Raw genomic sequence first — 20,431 nt, forward strand, 5'->3', positions numbered from 1 at the left:
TTCCCCCATCAAGACTTCAAGGGATAGGTAAGCGGGTTTGGGAGACCCAGCAAAGTGTATGCAGGGAATCTGGGTTTTTGCATCTGGAGGTGGGAGTCTATCTCCTCTAACACCTGTGACCAATATGATGAGTTGGGGGCATTCCCAGAGAAAGTGAACCAAGGTTCCCAGGGCCCCACAGCCTCTCCAGCACACCGCTGTGCATTCTGGATTCATTCTGTGTATTCGAACAGGGGTAAAATAGCAATAAGTAACAATTTTGACAAAAGTTTCTGTAAGGGATGCACTGCAAGCAGTATGTCGATCCTGGTGGTATATGTTCCCCCATTCTCTAGCACTCAATTGCCGAAGTCTTGTTCCCATCTATGCTGGCTGGCCTAATAAGCATGTTTGTAGCGTTGGTTCAAAGCGTATATAACTCTGAGAGAAGCTGCCTTTCTGAAGATTTGGTGATCAGCTATCTCTCATAAGGAGTGAGACTTCGGTGGACAATAAGCCCATTACTCAGTTGTTGCAACCGATGACTGAGTAGTTTTTCAGTTTCTGGGAGGGAGAAATCTGCCCTCAGTTGTTCGAACGGGATCACACCCTCCTCATCGATCATGTGTCCCAGTGAGCGGCAGTTAGATCGACTCCATGCCGTAAACGCTCCAGGATCCAGCCCAGGGGTTGAAATCTGGATTGTCTAGCAGCTGTGTTAACGGGTAGGGGAAGGTAGCCAGGCCGTATTTGACGCGTGTGTGATCCCAGGCTCCCATTATCTCTTGTGTGATAGGGGATAAATCTAGATTTTTCGGTCCGTGCGCTTTCTTAAGGAAGGATACCTTCAAAAGAGAGGTTCCTGCTACCACTCGATCTTGGAATAGCCAATGTATTCCAGATTCAGCCTGATGCCATTCTACTAGATACTGTAACTGAGCTGCCTTGTAGTATAAATGAAGGTCTGGTATGCCAAGTCCCCCATCCCGGGGTGAGAGGTAGCTAAGCTCTTTCTTATGCGTGGTGTCTCTCCCTCCTGTTATCTAGGGTAATCTCTGAGCCAAAGGCTACATGTATAGAGCAAATAAAAAGGGCGATAACTGGCACCCCCATTGCGTGCCTCTATCGATCGAGAAAGGGGGGGCATGTGGCCATTCACTGTCGCAGTGGGCAGGTGGTAACAATTCAGGACCTGCGTCCTGAGTTTATCACGCTTACCAAAGTGATTAAGGACCTGCTTCAAAAGGCAAGTGCACTCTATTGGATGCCTTTTTGGCATTGATCGCTAATAGCATAAGCTGGTGTGGGGTTTTCAACGCCTTCTCTATTATGTGCAAGATGTGTTCTGTTTTGTCGCTCCTTTGTCGATGGGGGATGAATCCTGCCTGGTCTGAGTCTATGATTGAGGGCATATGGGGGCCTAGTCTACTGGCCAAAATGCCTGTGAACAATATGAGGTCCACATTTAACAGAGATTTGCAGATAGAAACCACATTGTTGTGGATCCTTGCTCAGCTTGGGTATTACATCTACAGATGTGGTCAGCATCATGGCAGAAATTGCGCCTGGCAGAAATTGCGCCAGGGGTGTTGAAGGAATTGAATAGTCTGGTAAGGATGGGGACCAGAGCATGGCAGAATGTTTTATGGAAGGCAGGAGGGTACCCATAAGGGCCTAGTGATTTTGTGAGTTTTAAATGGGAAATGGCCGATACGACCTCCTCTGGGTGGATGTCGTATTCTAGAGCCTCTGCTTGAGCGGGTGTAAGGCGAGACTTGTGTGCATTCCAAAGATAGGAGGTGCTGTTTGCAGGATCCAGGCGCTGACTAGAGTATAGCCGCGCATAGACATTCTTAAAGGAGTCTGCTATGTCCTTATGGTCAGTTACCAGTCCTCTAGCTCGTGTATATAGAGTTGGCACCCCCGTTTTTTGTTGTTGAAAATGCAATTCATTAGCCAGGAGGCGGCCACATTTGTCCCCTCCTGTGTAGTAGGAGTGACGAAGGCAGAGTGCCTTGTCCTCCGCATGGTCAAGATCTATGCTAGCTAGCTGTGCACGGATATCTGTCAACTGGTGCCAAACTCCCGTCACCCCAGTGCGTTGGTGAATGCGCACTAGCTCTTTTACCTGGGCTGAAAGTCTATCTCTTTTCCCTGCATATTTTGTTGTTGGGCACAGAGGTAGCAATCAGTTCTCCTCTTACAGCAGTTTTGAGGGCCTCCCGAAGGGTTGCAATTGAAACCTCAGGAGTATCGTTAATTAAGAGGTAATTGGATATAGCTTTTTGAATCTGGGCCACTACCTCAGGGCACTGCAGCATTATTTCACGTAAAAGCCAGGTTCGCCATGGGGAATCGACAGGGGGCATAGACAGCGGAAGTGTGACTGCTGATCACAGAGTGCCGCTGGGAGGATCTCCGCCTCCGTGGTCAGGTTTTGTATGTCCCTCGTGCCAAGGAAGTAATCCAACCCGGCAAATGTATTGTGTTCGTGGGTGAGGAAAATGTATTCGCAGGCCTTAGGATGTTATTCTCTCCATAAATCACGAAGCCCCAGTTCCCTAAGCTACCTGTGTCCTCCCTTAGACAGTGCCCCAGTCTGTCTGTATCGATGTGTGGATCTGTTCAGATTGTTATCAAAAACTAAGCTGAGGTCCCATCCGATCGGGGTTCCTCGCTCTTCAGTAGACATTGCCTCCCCTATTGATGTGTGGATAAAGGCATCTTGTCTCTCGTTCGGTGCATATATGGACCCCACCATGAAAGGCCAATCACCGAGTGTCAACTGGTAGGTAAGGAGTCTGCCCTTCATTTCTGCCCCTTTCCCACTTTCCATTTAAAGGAGTGTGCCACCATAATGGCCACCTGAGCCGACTTGGTAGAGGCGGAGGTGAAGAATTGTTGGGGGAATGCCCGTGTTTGAAGTCGATGACAGTCCTTCGAAAGAAGGTGCGTTTCCTGAAGTAGACCTATGTCCACCCCTGAGTTCTCTAAATATGACAAGACTGCTCTGTGTTTTACTGTGCTGTTTAGACCCTTTACATTACGAGTGAGTATCTTAAGAATAGTGGCCGGCATTGGGTCCTAAAGCATAGTAAATGGCTGTAACCGAGAGTGGCTTGTGGTAAGTGTGTAGCATGTGATCTAGTGTCCGCTTCCACAAGTGTCGTACCAAATAATACGGTGCATCCTGTGTGAAGGTGAGTGTAGACCCCAACTAAAAAAAAATCAACTGTGAAAAAACACAAACATCAAGTGGTTAGAAAATGAGTCCCTTTATGAGGGTTACTGGCCTTTAGTATGAAGGAGTCCAAAAATAAAAGGTCCATAATATGGCCAGCGGTCTCCTCCCCCTCCCCATACCAACCGGCCCACCAGAAGGACATGTAGCCCATATGTTGCCGAATACCCTATGGGTCTTCTGTCTTGGCCAGGATCTCTGGAATCGATTTCGGCGCTGCCTGCTGCCCCTCTGCAATCTCCGCAAGGTCAGGACATGGAGTTCCTCTCCCCAGCCCTTGCCCTCGGGATCTGCAGGATTTCAAGCAGAGTGGGGAGAATGTAATAGAGTGCCCTTCCACATTCATGTCGATGCCTAGGATCTGACATGCCTGTCAGGGATGACAGTTGGAAAAGTCTCCCTTCCCAGCAAAAGATGATGTGTAAGGGGTGCACTCAGGAGTAGGCCACCTCCTTATTCCGTAAATGTTTTGTGGCTGTTCAAAATTCTCGCCGCCTCTGTAGCGCAATTGCCACCAAGTCATGGTATAGCGCTGGTGACTGATCTCTGAATCCAACTACCAAACCATATCCCCTCTAGACACAAACGCAAGCAACTGCAGGCCAGATTCAGCTTGCTTGGGATTCATCCTTGAAAAAGAAGGACTCGAATGTGATGTTCCATCTCTTTTGTTTTTCTAAGTGAGACATACCGTGTTATAAATTAGTAGAAATATTCATATGATACTCCCTTTTCAGCTGCAGCATTGAGTATTTATGTACCCTACCATCTTGGTGCCAATTGGCAGTGAATTTGCAAGGTGATTTTTATTTATATAGAGCTAACTTATGGTAATAGTAACTAGCGGAGGACTCAAAATCAGGACCACCACAGTGTAGCCAACCATCACATTTCGAAATGTATTGCGCATAATAACCTTGCCCGGGCTGAGCAGTGGCATTAAAAGAAAGACTTCCTCATTAACAAAAGGTCTAAGGGCCTTATTACAAGTTCGACGGTCCATGGACTGCCATACCTGCGGTCCCAGTCCGAACGCCAAGAGCTCAGTGGTCTGACTACCATATTACGAGATGGACGGATTGCATTTGGAAAGGCCGCGGCTGAACCACTGACTTTACCAGCACACCGCCCGCAGACCTCCGGGGTCGTGGTCAGGGATAAGCAGCTGCAATAGGGCGGTACAGGGGAGTTTAAGCGCCGTCCATATTCTGAATTGGCTTTTTCGACGAGCTGACCGCGGCTGTGGGACTGCCAGTTTCAAGTTGGTGGAAACAATCGATTTGGGGTGCGTACTCACCCCTTTCTTGTTCTTGTGGATCCCTTTCTTCAGGTCCCCCCTTCACAGCAGCATCTTCACCCTGATGATTACGACCCTGTTTGAAGCGATATACAGGTGAGTCCTTTTTGTACCGTATACCCATTACCTGGACTGCCCACATATGGGCCCGACTTCGACAATGGGTTGGTGGTATTTTTCTACATGCATCATGCATGTGTGTGCATCCGACCCATATGGAGTCGAAATGATCACAAAGGCATCTAGACATATGGAGAAGTTATTACCACCACAGCACAATCTCTGCAGCCATACCACATGCACCGTGCTAAACATGTAATATGGCGATCTGAAGACTGCTGGTGCTGTGGTCTCCTGGCAGCCGCGGCATATGGGCGGTCGGGCCACCAAACTCGTAATCGGACCCTGAGTGTCTTTTTAACCAAGGAGGCAAAAGCGGACACATGTAGTCACAGCTTTTATTGGCATAGATGGCCACGTCCTGCACCACACTTCCAGAGTAGCATGTATGTCTGTAGAGTCACAAACAAACTAGAATATTGTTTCTTTATCTGTATGGGCAAATGTCAAACGTTTTTATATAGCGCACAAATCACCAAAAGGTCTCAAGGCGCTCGCAGCCAAGACAAAGAGACAAACCGTGACCAAAGTACCCAAGTACCGAACTCTATTGAGAAAAAAGCCAAGTCTTCCGCTTTTTTCGGAAGTGTAAGTGATCCGTTATAGATAGCAACTCCAATGGAAGTTTGTTCCAAAGCAAAGGAGCTAAGTATGAGAAAGATCCACCGCCATTGCGGATCGTTCGGATGCGTGGTTGGACAAGGAAAAATGTTGTACTTGATCGTAGGAAACGTCCAGGTACATACCATTGAAGTTTTTTAGCCAAATATTGAGGACCAGTACCATGCATTATCTTATGTGTAATGCTTAAAATTTTAAAACGTCCTCTTTGGCGAACCGAAAGCCAGTGCAGAGTTTTAAGAGTCGGAGCTGATGGAGTATGGGAGGGGAGGTTAAGAACAAGTCTGGCAGCCGTATTCTGAAGGATTTGGAGTTTGGAAAGTAGGTCTTGATTAAGAGCGGTAAACAGGGCGTTACCATAGTCAAGACGGCTAATGATAAGTCCCTGGACCAGCGGTTTCCTTGCTTCAATGGGTTACCATTTGAAGATCTTTTGCAGCTTATGCATAATCCCAAAACAGACTCCGAGCACTTGATTAATATGGACATTCATGGACAGGGAGTTGTCTATGGTGATACCCAGATTGTGGACTGCTAGCTTGGGCAGGGGACAAGTGCCCAACTCCGTAGGCCACCAGTCCCGAGTCCAGAACTGCTCAGCTTTTTCGAAAAGGATAACCTCAGTCTTGCTGCCATTCAACTGCAACGTGTTTAAGCTCATCCAATCATTGATCTGGACCATACATCTCTTAAAACTGGACTGAACACCATCCTGGTCAGAATCACAGGTAACGAGCAGCTGGGTGTCATCAGCATATGACAGAGTCTCAAAGCCGTATGATCTGATGATACCCACTAAAGGTGTTAAATATACGTTGAACAGCATGGGACTAAGAATGGATCCGTGCGGAACCCAGACCGTTACTGGATAAGTACGGGAGACCATTTCATCTACAGAAACTGTAGTGAAACGATCAGCCTGGTAGCTCTCAAACAAGTCCAAGGCCTTCCCTCTGACACCCACCTCCCACAGATGTTTCAAAGTTCTGTGGGAGATGGTGTCGAAAGCCGCAGACAGATCCAGGAGGACCAAAATTGCAGATTCTCGATGGTCCAAGGCAAGCCTGATGTTATCCACTACCTCGATAACTGCGGTCTCCGTGCTATGAGCAGCATGGAAGCCTGATTGGGAGGGATCAAGAAAGCCATGGGTCTCAAGATGGGCAGTAAAACGTTTATTAACTAGGTGCTCCAGTACCTTCCCAAAGTAGGGGAGCAATGAAATGGGACGGTAATTTACTGGTGCACTGGGGTCGTCCAAAGGTTTCTTGAGAATAGGCTTGACCTGAGCATGTTTCCATCTCTGCGGGACCTTGGCTTGATTCAATGACATGTTAAAAATGGTAGTTAAGGCATTTGCAAGCAGCGGTAAGATTTTGGCACAGGAGCGGGGAGGGAAGGGATCGGCTGGAGAGCCAGATTTAATCCTATTTAGACTTTGTTACTTCGATGACAGTTATAGGTTCAAATTCCGTTAATAAGGGGGCCTTATAAGGTTCCAACAAAGAAAAAGATTTACTCACATTAGTAGTGTGATAACTATGGTCATCAACCTGATGGGGAAATGAGGCATATATTGTTTTGATTTTATTATCAAAAAACAAAGAAACAGAGTCGACCCACTCTTGCGTAGGCGAAAGGGAGGATTGTTCGACCTGGGGGGCGGTAAATTCCTTCAGTATTTTATAGAGGTCTTTATTGGAGTGTGCTGCATTATTTATGTGCTGAGTGAGATAAGCCTTTTTTGTTAATTTAATATTATTGATGTAGGTTGAGTGAAGGTACTTATAATTCCTACGATGTTCCTCGGTTTTAGTTTTCCTCCACTGACGATCGGCAACCCGGCTTAGTTGTTTATCAATTTTTAATGCAGCAGTAAACCAGGGTGAGGCGTTATTTTTTTACTTGAACCCTAGTAAGAAGAACGACTTTGTCCACGCCATTGTGATGGAAGATTCAAAATTACTGACAGCAGAATCCACCGTATCAACCTCCTTACCTAGTGAAGGAAGTTCAAAGTGTGCTAGGAAAGTATCTGTTGTAAGTTTACGCCACAGCCGGATCAAGATGCTTTTATTCAAACTGATTTTCTTGTGTATGTTTATAGGCACACTGAATTTAAGAATAGAATGGTCCGTCCATAATACTGGGCAGGGAGATTCAATAATCGGTTTGAGGGAGTTCGTGAATATTAAATCTAATGTGTGTCCTGCTAAATGGGTAGGGCCGATTACCCTTTGTGTTAATCCTAATGTGTGCATCGCCCCACTTAAATGGGCCGAATCAGGGTCCAATGGCAACTCTGCATGATAGTTAAAATCTCCAAGTAAGATAAGATTATCTGCAGCTAATACAAGTGGCGCGATTGTTTCCAGCAGCTGGTTAACAAATTGCGTCCTTGGTCCAGGGGTCTATATATCAGCGCCCCGTTCCAGGTTTCCGAGTCCAAAATGTCAATGGTAAAAATCAAAATCTCTAGCATTGCAGAAGAGAGTGATTCTAATACTCGAATCCCTGAAGGGGCCCTGGTAGCGACTGCAATGCCACCACTTCTGCCCGCTTCTATTGAGAGGGAAGCGCTGTGACAACACTCGCTGAAGATGAGCCATGGAGCCAAGTCTCCGTTATAAAACATATTCCAGGTTTCTCTTCATCTAAAAGACTCCAAAGTTCGAGAGCATGTTTAGGTATAGACCTAGCATTTAGATATAAGGCCAATAGAGAATTGGCAGCAGTTTTAGTAGCTCTCGGACGGGAATTCTTTAATTCATGAGGACGTATGATTGTCGCTTCTCTATTGTGGGTTAGAGGAGGAGATTTCCTGTAGGACTCAGCGGAATAAAGATGTTTACTAAACATAAAAGAATTGAGGGGGTTTAAAGAGCGCAGCTCCATACTGGAGTAACGCAGCATAACGACGCGCTAAGTTACCTGGAGAACCAAACCAACAAAACGCTGGGCGTCTGACGGCGGTCTGGCGCGGACGGGTTTGCCTTCGACGTGCCGCTGCGCGCGTCCGCGCCCTTATCCGCGTTATGTAGGCAAAGTGGGCGGGGCGGCCCTGGTGGGCGGGAGTCACTCGTCACAGCAGAGCGCCCCGGAAATGGCCTCACGTCCCTCCGCTCAATCGGCACAAGCCGTGGCGGAACGGGGACCGGCCGACTAAAGTGCAGATAGCAGTGCAAGAAGTAAGAGCAGCAGGTAAGGTTTAGATTTTAAAACGATTTGGCAGTCAAATGTTACAATTTATTAAAAAGATTAAAAAACCTAGCGCATTAGGCATAAGTTAAACGAGGCGGAAAGTAAACAGTATGTTGAACAGCAGTCTCAGACAGTATGCAAAGTCGTTGGCTGCCTACCACTTAATGTTTCAAGGGTCTAAGATTAATTTGATTTGTTTATGGTATGAATGACCTAGTGTGTTGTTACATGCAGCATTTCTAGTCCCTTTATTGACTCTTTTGTTCTTTTCTGTCTTCCCAGGATGCCACTCCCTATATGAATCCCTGCCCTTACACCGTTTCGCCCAATACTCATGTTTCACAGGTCTTCAACCTTTTCCGCACTATGGGTCTCCGGCACTTGCCAGTGGTTAATGCAGTGGGAGAGGTAAGTTGCACTTATCCGGAAAAGCAAGGATTGTGAAAAAGGCGCCTGCATGAAGACCAAACGGAAAATTTTGCAGTGAGTCCTGAAAACAAGCATTTTCAATGCAATAGGTCTCGCATTACTGGAAGTTTGATGTGTTGGCGTTGCAAATAATAATGCTTATTAGATTTTGTTTTTGTTACAAATATCCCAGCAGTAACATAAGTAAGGGTGCAGTACCTTATGTGCCTAATCAAGGTCCCTTTTCAACTCCACAGGGACACCAATTAACAGCCCGTGGTACTGCACCCTTTTCTTGCTTTATGGATTTTATTGTATTACTTATGCTACAGCGGGGATATTTTTTAACCAAAAAAAAAAAAAAACTTACAAACATCAACATTTGCAGGGCCATAGCTCAGCTTTCACTAATGTAAGACCTATTGTATACACATATTAAGACTGTCCGAGCAAAGGTTTTATCACATTAGTCCTAGTTTAAGACACAAATAGGGCAATAAACAATAGAAAGGTGACCAGTCATCCTTTGCACAAGGCCTTTCACTGTGATGCAACATGCGTTGCTGAGTTTTCTGCAACTTTTGATCTGTTTGAGGTAAAAATATAATTTTGTTAAAATGTTCAGATTATGAAGCACATGATGGGGTCATGTGGCAAATTCATAAACATGCGGAAAATTATGCAGCTGCAACACTTATTATTCCAGTGGCCTTGCCTGAAATAGGCAAGACAGGAGGCAGAGGGGATTGCCTCCTGTGAGGAAAGCATGGATTATAAAACAGGAAGATGGTAGAATGTACACGTAGACAGGAAGCAGGCATCATAAACGCCCCTAAGACAGGCTGCAGATGGTATATATGCCAGACAGGAATTATCCGCTAGGGGATATCTCCTTGATAGGATGCAGATGGGCTGTAACCTAAGAGAAACATATTCAACACAGGATGTAGATGGGACATCGCCAGGGCAGGATCCCGAAGAAACATATAACTTTGGAGAGATTCTTGTGACGAAATTGATGATTATTGTTCCACACATCCTATACTATTGTGGATCGGCCAATAAAAAACAATTCCCAGGCTCGGTGGCAGACTCCGTTATTTAGCATCAGATGTTTGCTATGCCATGGACCTTTAATTAACAGTGACACTTCATTTTACTCAGAAAACGTTCTGCCTAATTCTGCAGCCTTCTAAGCAGTAGCAAATGGCTCCCCGCTGCTGGCTTAGCTACTACATACATCTTATTCACTTAGCGCCATGATGTGTGCTTAGATAAATAAAATACACAATGAATGGGAAAGAACAAAAACCATCATGTTTTTTTTAAACCAGCTATCATTCAATTGATTTGCATTCAGTGCACTTTCGATTTGTTGCCATCCAGATTGCCCAAATGCTAAACCATGATAAAGTTCAAACCAATGCTAAAGAGTAGTAATGCTGGGCTTCTTGTGCTCAAATATGTAGGCGGTTTGTACAGCACCCTGAAACTATGACCTGTGTGCTACTCCCGATATTACACCTTTGCTTTGTCCTACTCGTTGGGAACTATTATTCCTGATATGCTAATGTTACCCCTCTATATTTAATAAAAACACACACATACAGCAAAAAATGAGAATGTATTTTACCACGGTGACACAACCGGCATGATTTATGGCGCTGCGCTTCCTGGCAGAAATCTCCGAGCCCACTGCAGGGAAGGAGATTGAAGCTGGCAAGATTATAATTTTGGAAAGGACTGCGAAATGGACATGCCGCATTTTGCAAAGAGCTGAGACATTTTTTAGGGAAGAACGGGGGCTTCCTCCCTCCCTGAAGCGGCTGAGAATCACGACCGAAAAAGACAAGGAAGTAGGCGATAACTTTTTAAACGAGTGGTGCGCGCGCCACACCGAGACATCTGTTTCCTATTATCGCGCACGCCTCTGTGCACGATGATTGCAAACAGATGTCGGGCCTGCGGGTACCTGACACCAATAGGCCATGGGCGGAGCAATGCGCCTGCCTTTGGCCAATTGCATGCTATCTTTTAAAAAAGACGCATGCAAAGGCCAATAGCATGGGCCAAAACAAAAAGCACGCGCACGAGCGTGTGCGATTCTTAGGTTAGTTTCCGAAGCCCCTACATGAAGTCTTCGCCAGAACAGCACATGCGCGCTGTTACAGGCTCAACCTACACAAGCATTGGCATAGCCAATAGGTCTCGCCTTTGGGACCTTATAAGTGTTTAGTTATCCAGCACAATATCCTTGGTGCAACAACACTAACTGTTGCATGGCTAAACACTTATAAGGTCCCAAAGGCGAGACCTATTGGCTATGCCATTACTTGTTCATTTAAGATGTGTGCATTATATTTCATATCAGTTACCTGTAGGTGAAAGGCTAACAAAAGAAGTTACAGAAGATGTTGTTGCTTTCAGCCGTATATCTAACACTGTCCCCTTTGCAGCTAGTATCACAGGTCCCATGATTTTCGTTTCTTCCACCACTGATTAAAACTCAGTTAGCCTTAATGAGCTGAAATTCAGTATCGGGTTTTCAATAAACCTTGTAATCCCCTGTGCGTGATCAGTGTTATTAGAATCCCAGCCTCGCTGTAAATTAATTTCTGCTCACTTTGCTAATCCTATTGTACTTCCAAAGATTTATGTCTCGGCGTCCTACCACCTTCACCACAGCGTTCGTCTGCTGAGTCGGCTTGCAACAGTCTACCGCAGCCTGGCCTCCTTTGGGGTGGCTGGAGCAATGAACTCGCCTGAACAGTGTCCGTGTGACCTGCTGGAGATGCAGATGTAAGGATCAGAAACCTCCAGCAAACCACGGGATCTAAAACGTCAAGGGAACTCTAAAGGGGCAGCCCAGAATAAAACGCTGCCTGTTACGATGCTGCCCTTCAAAAACTTGTGGAGACGGAAGTCTGACTTGAGGAGTGTGGGAGGGCAGGATGGAGGAAGCAGTGAGTCAGCGGGGAGAGACGGATGAAATGGAAAGCAGATAGTAATCAAGGTCAGAGGACACAGATTTTGTAGAAGAAAGGGGGGGCGAAGGGGGCCGCTGTTGAGTGTGGGTCAAATGCAATAGACAGCAGGAGAAGGATCGGTGTGAATAAATACAACGCAGAGTTGGAGACCAGGAGGAGTGCAGGGCTGAAGGAGACTGCAGACACATGCACTCAGTGCATGTGCAAAAGTAGATAAAAACAAGACGTGCGGCCGCGAATGGGAGTGCGCGCGGGCGCACGCGAAAGTGGAGATCTGTGGGGGGCAGTGTTGCCAGATTTTTAGACCCGTTCCAAGCCCAAAGCCGCTCAAATATAAGCCCAAAATAAGCCCAACCAGACCAGTTTCAGCCCAAAAACCAGCCCAAACTTGCGACTCTCAAATTATGCAGAAATAGTCATCAGAAACCACTTATTTGAGATTATTATATAGCAATAGCTAGATCCAAAGTTATCAGAACACTTTACAACAGCAAATGTTCACATAAAAGATAACAAGTCGATACAGAACATCTGATTCAGAGTGCTTTACTTATCATATAAGCACTCATTCCTACTCTTACTATAAATGAACTTACTTCAATTTGTGCTTGCTTCTACATGCTGCGGCCAGGCCCCACGAGTCGACGCCCACAGCAGCACAGGGCTGCACCACCAGGCCAGGTCTGACAGTCTGAGACCCGAGAGAAAAGTGACACAGTGCATAGCTGCCAAGGTTTCAGATTGCTTATGTGTGATATTTTCATAATTTCAGTGTAATTATGAGTGACATTTAATGACTATGAGTGACACTTTCTCGCAAGCAAAAATCAAGCAACGAAGATGAGGGAAACATATATAACAAATTACAGCCATTTCAGCAACAAGAAACTCTACAAAGTTCTTAAAACTATTGTAAAGCACCAGAAATGGAAGGGCACTATTCAACATGAAAACAGACTGCATAGTTGCCACGTTTTAAGAGTGCTTAGGTGTGACATTTTCAAGGTTTCAGAGTACTTATGAATGACATTCAACTGTTAAATGTATGACACTAAAAGTGACACTTTTTTGCGAGCAAAATTAAGAAATTGAGTTCATATAAACAGATAAACATAAGAAATGACACTCATTTAAGCAAGGACAAGCTATGAAAAGAAAACGAAACTGAGGCAAATCACCTGATCCCACTGACTCCTGACGCTTCTCAGCGGTGTAACAAACCCTGGAAGTCCCTGACCACACCTAAACTGCTCTAATATTCACTGAAAAACCCTCACCCCACCTAACCTCCAGCTTGACCAGTACTCACTGAGGCTGGAGAACACGATAGCTGGTCGATCTCTCCGTTCTGCTCATTGCTGCTGGTAAACTGCTAGGAATCAGGCCCTACGCGCCACCGATTCCGATGAAGAGAGCGGCGAGCGCGCGTCATTTTTTTAATAAAGTGCGCGGGGGACGGGCATCCAGTATTTTCAGGGCCGTCATTTAGTAGCGCTTTCCTGCGCTACTAGATTGACAGCACGCTTACCCAGAGACTGTGTCCAGCAAGTTGGCATTGGCAATAGCAGCAGGTGCGCTCGCACCTGCACACACACACACGCACTGCCGCCTTCAGCAGAGGTCTAGCATGCTCCGCCTCCTCCTCCAATGATGTCTCAGCCACGCAGCGCGCTTTGCGTTCATTGGCTGCTGACAATGCCACTGCTCACCACTGGTGGCTTAGTTGCTTTAGTGTCGGCGCCGCCCCAGCGGAAAAATTGCGCACAACTGTTAGAAATAAGCCCAAAAAGTAGCCCCCCGCCAGCTATGAGTTTTTCCCGCATAATTGGGAAAAATGTCACCCAATTATGCGGGAAATTGCACAATCTGGCAACATTGGTGGTGGGGGAGGGAATTGAAGCGCGGAGAGAGGCACGCAAAGCGCGCGCCCGCGCACATGCACTCAAGCTCTAGGCCGGCCATGGCAGCATCTGGTAGCACTTTTTTTTACCCCTTTACTAAAAGTCAAGCAAGCAGCGCATGCGCTGCTCTAGGCTCGACCTAAAAAGGGGTCTCCATGCACCTCTCACTGAGCTGTATTAACTGTGATCATGCTTTTCATGTTAGTTTCTTAAGGAATGTTTTCTGTGTGCCTTTAAGGTATTAGTGCAGTCACTGCCCAAAGTTTTTGGGGATTGTTTGGAACACTTGTTAGGGGGATGTAGTTACTTTTTATGTAGCTTTTGTGAGCTGTGTTTTTCCTGCTTCACACGTTTTAAGGCTGCAAGGACTGTTTCCGTGAGGGTTGAAATGCCTTTTGTTCTGCGTGCGTGCTTCCCCACTTCCTCTTAGTTTCCAGTAGATGGCAGTAGAAAGCAAGGAATTGTGTAGTACAATGGGGAGTCTGTGGCTATATTCATACTGGTTGTAAATATTTTTACGTTCCATAAGCAAATTTAGACAGAAATCATCTGTCTTTCATAGGTTAGTATAAACCTATTTATGATATTTGATTGTTCAGCTTTCTTGCATTTTTGTTTTGTCCCTTTTACTGGCAAATGAAAAATTTTTTTTTTATTGTTCTACTATCTAGGTAGTGCGAACTTACACCTGGATAGAACATTGGATGCCGTTTTGGGGCTGAGGCTTTCTCGTTTTCTGTTGCCTACATTCTTTACAAATGCTTTTTTGTTTCCTCCTCAGATTGTAGGAATCATCACTCGACACAATTTGACCCATGAATTCCTAATGTCTAGACTGCGACAGCCTCACTTGACCATCTGATCGGTCCTGGCACCTTGAGCCATCCCTGACTCCTTGGAGGACCCTCAAGTTCTCTTCGCAGGACCCTGGAATGCCGAGGCCTCTAAGCACTAGGATCAGGAAATCCACTACTTGCGGACCGCATCTCTGGGTGCGGGGTTGGGACCGAGCTTGCGCTCATCACCCGGGTTAGGTTGAAACTCTCTGCCCCTAAAAGTGATAGCGACTGATCACCATTACACATTGGCCGCAGGACAGCACGACTACAGCCAGACAGTATCGCACATGCAGACTTTGTTACATTCCCATTACCTCTAGAACCCTTTAATCCTCTCAATGCTTCAGCAAGAGCTTTGCTGCTTTGTCCCATCAGATGTTGCCTCTTTACCATCCCCACAGATGGGTGGTACCCATTTCCAGGACATTTGTGCATCGTGTTTTTCACTGTTCAAAAGGGAAATAGGCAGAGAAGTGCAGGAAGGGTTCCACGCTCACTCTCTACACATCAGTAGACAAGCTAGAGCTTGCCCAGCTCACTGGAGGTAGGTGGTCTGGGTAGGAGGGGCAGCATCACTTGCAGAGATGATTATTAAATCCTGGTAGCTTCTGAAAAAAGCAGGGTGTGCCAAAGATGCTTCTCAGTTTGAGTGGTGGTTTGAGGCGCTGTGAAAAACAGTTTGTTATACATTATTATTTCCACTTAGGGAGAGGGAAAGGAATATAGCAAACTGAGTTGGATTGTAGGAAGGTTTGCTAGAAGTTCTGGGACAAGGTTGATGGCGGTGTGTGTGACATGCATAAAGGCCCTTTTTTTGTGGTAATTGTGCTGTCTTTGGTAAAATCCAAAAATTCTAAATCTTCATTTTGCTTTGGATTTTCCCAATAAAAAAGCATTTAGATTTTAAGACGCATCATTTTGAGATTAAAAGGGCATTTTTATGTTAGTTGCCTGAATATTGCCACTAAAGACTACAGTAGACACCTCAACCACAGTAGGACACTCACTCCACCATTACAATGCTGCTATGATTCACTCCTTTTCCCTCTTCATGTGATTTTAGTTGCATTGCAGTGAGATGGCTGCATGCTTTTTGCCTACACCTACCAAGCCTCTCCCTGTTAAAGCTGGACTCTAGAACAAGGTTAACCAAACTGTTTCACAGGAACCTTCCTCCATACATGCTGACGACTGATGCAATTAGTGTCTGCCTGTATCAAAAATTGAAGAACGGTGCACCAGAATGAAGTTGAAATAGATCCGGATGTATTCCAAAATATATATTCATTTATTAATGTCTCTTAAAATTAGGATTTGAACATCAGCCAACGCGTTTCATTCCAAAAGGAACTTCGTCAGGGCCAAAGTTATATGATACATTCAACGTCCCACTGGGTTCCAATTACGTCAATTCTAGTAGAAACCAAGCCCTTCGTATTTCACCATCAAAATCTCATCAAAGTATAAGGTAATCCAAGTAGTTAGTAATTGTAAAGAGTCCTCGTCAATGTCGACATACGTACGAATTTCCCCGCTACGAAATTCGTACGTACGTCGACATTGACGAGGACTCTTTACAATTACTGAATACTTGGGCTACATTATACTTTGAGATTTTGATGGTGAAATACGAAGGGCTTGGTTTCTACTAGAATTGACGTAATTGGAACCCAGTGGGACGTTGAATGTATCATATAAATTTTGCCCTGGCGAGTTCCTTTTGGAATGAAACGCGTTGGCCGATGTTCAAATCCTAATTTTAAGAGACATTAATAAATGAATATAAATTTTGGAATACATCCGGATCTATTTCAACTTCATTCTGCTGCACCGTTCTTCAATTTTTGAATCTCTTTATCTGGTTTTCCAGTGGAGTATAAGTGCGGCATACTCTGGACGAGATTGCACGGACAACATATTTAATTGTTTATCTAAGAAGTAGAGGTGCAGAACCTTGGTCCGCCGCAAGTTGGTTCCTTTTTTAGTGTCTGCCTGTATGTTTGTTGCTTGTATAGACAGTGCCTCTTTAGTGTTTGTATACAAATGGACACGGAATCACACCCTCAGCACACTGGCCCTACCTTCCGCACCAAGTCATGAATCATGTTTTCACTTCTAGTCATGAAGACGTTTTTTATTTATTTCTGCATAATACCAGTTGGGCATTTGTCTTCTTGCTTGTGAAAGTTCATTGTAATGAGAATATTTCTGGGAATACATAGGTGAAATATCAGAATTCATATTAACTTTACCACTTAACTACTTTTCGTGAGGTAAGCCTGCAGATATTGTGCAAAAACAGTATTGCATTTGTTTATTTTTTTTATTTTGGCAGTTTCTATGATGCATCTATGGTAATTGTGCAATGTTTGCCTTTGGTCAGCTCGTTCATGGTTTATGTTCAACTTATAGTCCGCAGTTGGCATGTAGTTAAGATGTAGCATGGGCTACTGTGAGCTGTAGTTGAGTTGCAGGAATTGGCCAGTTTTAGATGCAGTTGAGTTGTTTACTGTGCCCATGTTAAGGGTGGTTGGTTGGAGTAAATCTTGGAAGGACAGAGGGATGCACCACTTGCAGTGCATCAGTACTTGTGCACATTTAGTAAGTTGTGTTTGCTATGCTAGCATTCGACACTGCTGCTGGTTCATAACATTGCCCTTCAGCTGGCTTAGTTCCGCTGGAGATGTTGTTTCTAGGATGTACTGTAACTATAATATTGCTGTTAATATGTGTAAATTCTGATTTCCTGTATTAGGCATTAACATTGGTTTACGGAAACCAGTGACCTCTCTGTTAATTCCCTCCAAGTATGAAACCGCTGTCTTTTATACTTAACTTTCTGCTAAATTGTTCCTGAAACCTGCAACTCGGAGGGTAGCATCGATAGGAAAGAGATGTTTCGTTACCGTCGTCGGCGGGGGGGTGGGGGGGGTGGCAATGCAAAGGTGCATGGTTACCACACATGAAAAGTCATTGGGTCACCATGCAAATGTCAAATGGCTGGGAGACTAAGGGGAAAGCCAACAGTGAATGGAAATTGACTTGGTCGTAGAGTAGTGTGAGGATGAAGGATTTGCAGTGGTGCAAATGAACGCAACGAAGAGACATGGAATGGGCATGTGATTGGAGGGAAACGTGAAGTAGCAAAACACAGATGTTATGGATGAAGAGGCATGGTGGTAGGGAGTGAGATGACAGTCACACAGAGCAAAAGGGAAGCAGATGCTTGTAGGCGGCACACATCGCATGACCAGTGGAGTTGCAATGCATTTTGGCAGCAGAAATGTTAACAGTACTGCTGCTGAATGATTGGTCAGGAAATGTGGAGAGAGACAGTGGCATACCATTAGACTCTGATCTTCTCATGTACTAGAGTACTTTCCTGAACAAGAAAGCAAGCAGATTAAGAAGATCTGGGAACAGAATTGACAAGTAAACTGGACAAGGGCAGGCGCTTAAGCCTGGGTGCTTGAAATGCACAGGGTGGACATTTGAGATGCAGTCCCTAGAGGACACAGATGGAAGAGGGTATGGATAGCAATGATCTTCATTTGTGGTGGAATACAAAATCTAACAGCGAGTGATGTATTGTTGGCATTTGCTTTGCAAAAACTAGTGTCTTTATTGTATGAACTTTGAGATGTTGGGTTATTAGCCTCCATTTAGGTTAGAGTTTTAAAATAATGAAAGCGTGCTTATTTTCAGGAACGTTTTCCAGGAGTTGACTGAACCGTCTCAAAGATTGCCATTGCTCTAAACTGTTGTTACAATGTTATTGGGAATTGATGGTCCTCTGAGGAGAGGTGGTCCCTTAGTTTGCTTGGTTTCTAGGTTTATAGCTCTTCCTTAAGAAGTTTCAGTTTGACCTTTAAATATATTGACTTGCTGATTTAACATATGGGCAGGCATGGCAGTAGTTACGGTCGATGTTTTCTGCAGTGTATAGACGGAGTAATAGAGTTTTGATAGCAAGACGTTGATTTGTGATAAGCGTGTTCTTTGTTAGAAAGACCTTTTCTGTCAAGGTGAACAGAATCCTTCTAATCCTGCTCTTCTTTACCTGAATTGATGAATGTGCTATAAGAGCCTAGTCCATAGCTTCTCATATAGAGTTCCAGGACCCCCCATACTAGGTTGACCATAGTTCATATGTTGAGAAAATATGAAAATTGATCTTTTTCTTGGCAAGCAGAAGAAATTCACAACATTCCTAAATTGGCATCATTTGAAAAGTGATTTGCGTGTAAGGGACGGCAGCAGCAGTTTTGGGTTCTATGGAAGTTATTTAAAGCTTGTAGTTTGGCTGACTGATTGAAATGTAAGGCCTTGTTTGAAGGAATGAGTAGTTTGTCATCATGTAAAATAAAATAATAATTGATTTGTTGAAAGCAGATAGAGAATTATAAAACAAACCCTTATCTAGATAGCAGTGAACGTAAACTTGCGGAGGGTATTCATGTGAGGGAATAAAGTTTTTGACTACCTAGGGTTAGGCTCATTGCTCCACTCATGTAATACATCTTCACTTCCCAGGGTCAGCGGAGGCTTCTTAACCAAATGCGCTCTGAAGCAGCTAACAATATGGAACTAGGTTGATGCCTTTGTAATATCCTTTGATTGTGTCATCCTATGGGGTTATCTTAATGATATGTTTTCTAGAGGTTTGGTGAACAAAGTTTACCTTCGTGTTTTGTCCTTTTGCACAAACTGTGTCTTTGCCCCTGTAAAGTATGAACAGAGAAAAGGCTAACTATTCCCTCAACTATGGAAGAAGGCACAGGCTAGACTGTAGCAGAATTTGTCTCCTTTTTTTATTTTTTTATTTAACTATACTTTAGGTGGGTGTTTTAAAGAGCCTTGACTGAACTTTACTTCTTGAACATGTCCAGAAAGAGTTATTTTTGTTGAGTGTCTGACACTTGACTGGAGTCTAACACTAGTGACTGTTTGAGCATTTTGTGCTGCCCGCAGTACTGCGACTGTGAATGTTACAAATCAGTATTACGCCCAGGACGTCAAGCAGGTGCTCTCACCAAGGTGCTGCTCCTGTTATATGGAAACCATTCCATTTTTTTATTTTGTATTTGCACTTATTGTCCAATGATGTAAGCTAATTTTTTTTCCACTGTTTGTAAATTAATTTAATTTCTCATATTTTTGTATTATTGTGATTTGATTTTTTTTGGCACTTGCAAAAGTCATTGCATCTCTAACATGTCTGAGTAAAATATCTTCCAACATATTTTTGGGGTCTTTGTTTTTCTTGAATTTGACTTTCTTTGAATTGTTTAACATGTCCGAGATGGAAATGGGTGTATTTTCAGAACCCCCAATTTCCAAAAGATATTTAAAGTTGATATTTGAATGATAAATCAAGCAGCATTGGTAGAGTGATTACAGTATTATTACTTTGGTATTATTCCCGTGGTTCCCGGGGCATTGCAGCTGTGGCTGTTATGTATTGGTGTTGGCTTCTCATAAGGAGGGGGCGGGGTCACACTTGGAAGTAAATGATGGGTCTTTCTCTTTCTTTGGGGTTTATACTCTTCTATTCACATTTTAGATTTGTACAATTAGGTCCAAGGTTAGACTTCCAAGCTGTTTTGTGTCTATTCCCTTTTTCTTCCCCGTATATGTATGAATGGGAATACGTCTTCCTCTCCTTTTCTTCTATAGGGACAGCTTTGCTCCTTGCGCAGGGATCCCCTCGGAAACAAACATAAAGAAAACACGGTTGACCATTTGCTACCGGGAAGTGAAGGGTAGGGAAGGGGCCCGTGTAGGAGGTGACACCTTTTAGCCTAGAGCAACCAGTGCATTTGTGACCCCCACTGTAC

General features: G+C 44.5%; 1 protein-coding gene across 1 annotated transcript in view; it reads left to right on the forward strand.

Moving 5' to 3' along the window:
• Window positions 1–19,836, forward strand: part of CLCN6 (Cl-/H+ antiporter 6) — a 206,788-nt gene extending 186,952 nt beyond the window's left edge. The window contains exons 22-23 of the mRNA XM_085609913.1: window positions 8,742–8,867; window positions 14,537–19,836. Of these exons, the coding sequence (XP_085466039.1) occupies window positions 8,742–8,867; window positions 14,537–14,617 (207 nt within the window). The 3' untranslated portion in view covers window positions 14,618–19,836. The remainder of the gene's footprint in view (window positions 1–8,741; window positions 8,868–14,536) is intronic.
• The last annotated feature ends 595 nt before the right edge of the window (window positions 19,837–20,431 follow it).

Source organism: Triturus cristatus, chromosome 1_2, assembly GCF_964204655.1.
Source record: "Triturus cristatus chromosome 1_2, aTriCri1.1, whole genome shotgun sequence".
Lineage (NCBI taxonomy): Eukaryota > Metazoa > Chordata > Amphibia > Caudata > Salamandridae > Triturus > Triturus cristatus.